The 530-nt window shown below is 66.2% G+C and overlaps 1 protein-coding gene across 1 annotated transcript in view; it reads left to right on the plus strand.

Annotated features, from left to right (window-relative positions):
- Positions 1–11: 11 nt before the first annotated feature.
- Positions 12–530, plus strand: part of RARA (retinoic acid receptor, alpha) — a gene marked incomplete at its 5' end in the record, with an annotated part of 7,596 nt that continues 7,077 nt past the window's right edge. Inside the window, 2 exons of the mRNA XM_009329619.1 lie at positions 12–176; positions 258–434. Coding sequence (XP_009327894.1) covers positions 12–176; positions 258–434 — 342 coding nt within the window. The remainder of the gene's footprint in view (positions 177–257; positions 435–530) is intronic.

The following is a 530-nucleotide window of genomic DNA, read 5'->3' on the forward strand; positions in this document are numbered from 1 at the left end:
CTGCCGTCCCCGCAGCCGTCCGCAACGACCGGAACAAGAAGAAGAAGGACGTGCCCAAGCCGGAGTGTTCGGAGAGCTACATCATCACGCCCGAGGTGGAGGAGCTCATCGAGAAGGTGCGCAAGGCCCACCAGGAGACCTTCCCCGCCCTCTGCCAGCTTGGCAAATACACTACGGTGAGTGTTGGGGGGTGTCCCGGGGGGCTGGGGAGCATGGCAGCCTCCCCCCGTGCCCTCCCCCCCGGCCTCCCGCTGCAGAACAACAGCTCGGAGCAGCGGGTCTCCCTGGACATCGACCTGTGGGACAAGTTCAGCGAGTTGTCCACCAAGTGCATCATCAAGACGGTGGAGTTTGCCAAGCAGCTCCCCGGCTTCACCACGCTCACCATCGCTGACCAGATCACCCTCCTCAAAGCCGCCTGCCTCGACATCCTGGTGAGAGCGGGGACCGGGACGGGGACCGGGACGGGGACAGGGATGGGGAGGGGACGCCAGGCTGAGCTCTCCGCCCTCGCCCTCCCCCCCCAGATC

This window comes from Pygoscelis adeliae, unplaced genomic scaffold (genome assembly GCF_000699105.1).
Source record: "Pygoscelis adeliae isolate BGI_AS28 unplaced genomic scaffold, ASM69910v1 Scaffold388, whole genome shotgun sequence".
In the NCBI taxonomy this organism is placed as follows: Eukaryota; Metazoa; Chordata; class Aves; order Sphenisciformes; family Spheniscidae; genus Pygoscelis; species Pygoscelis adeliae.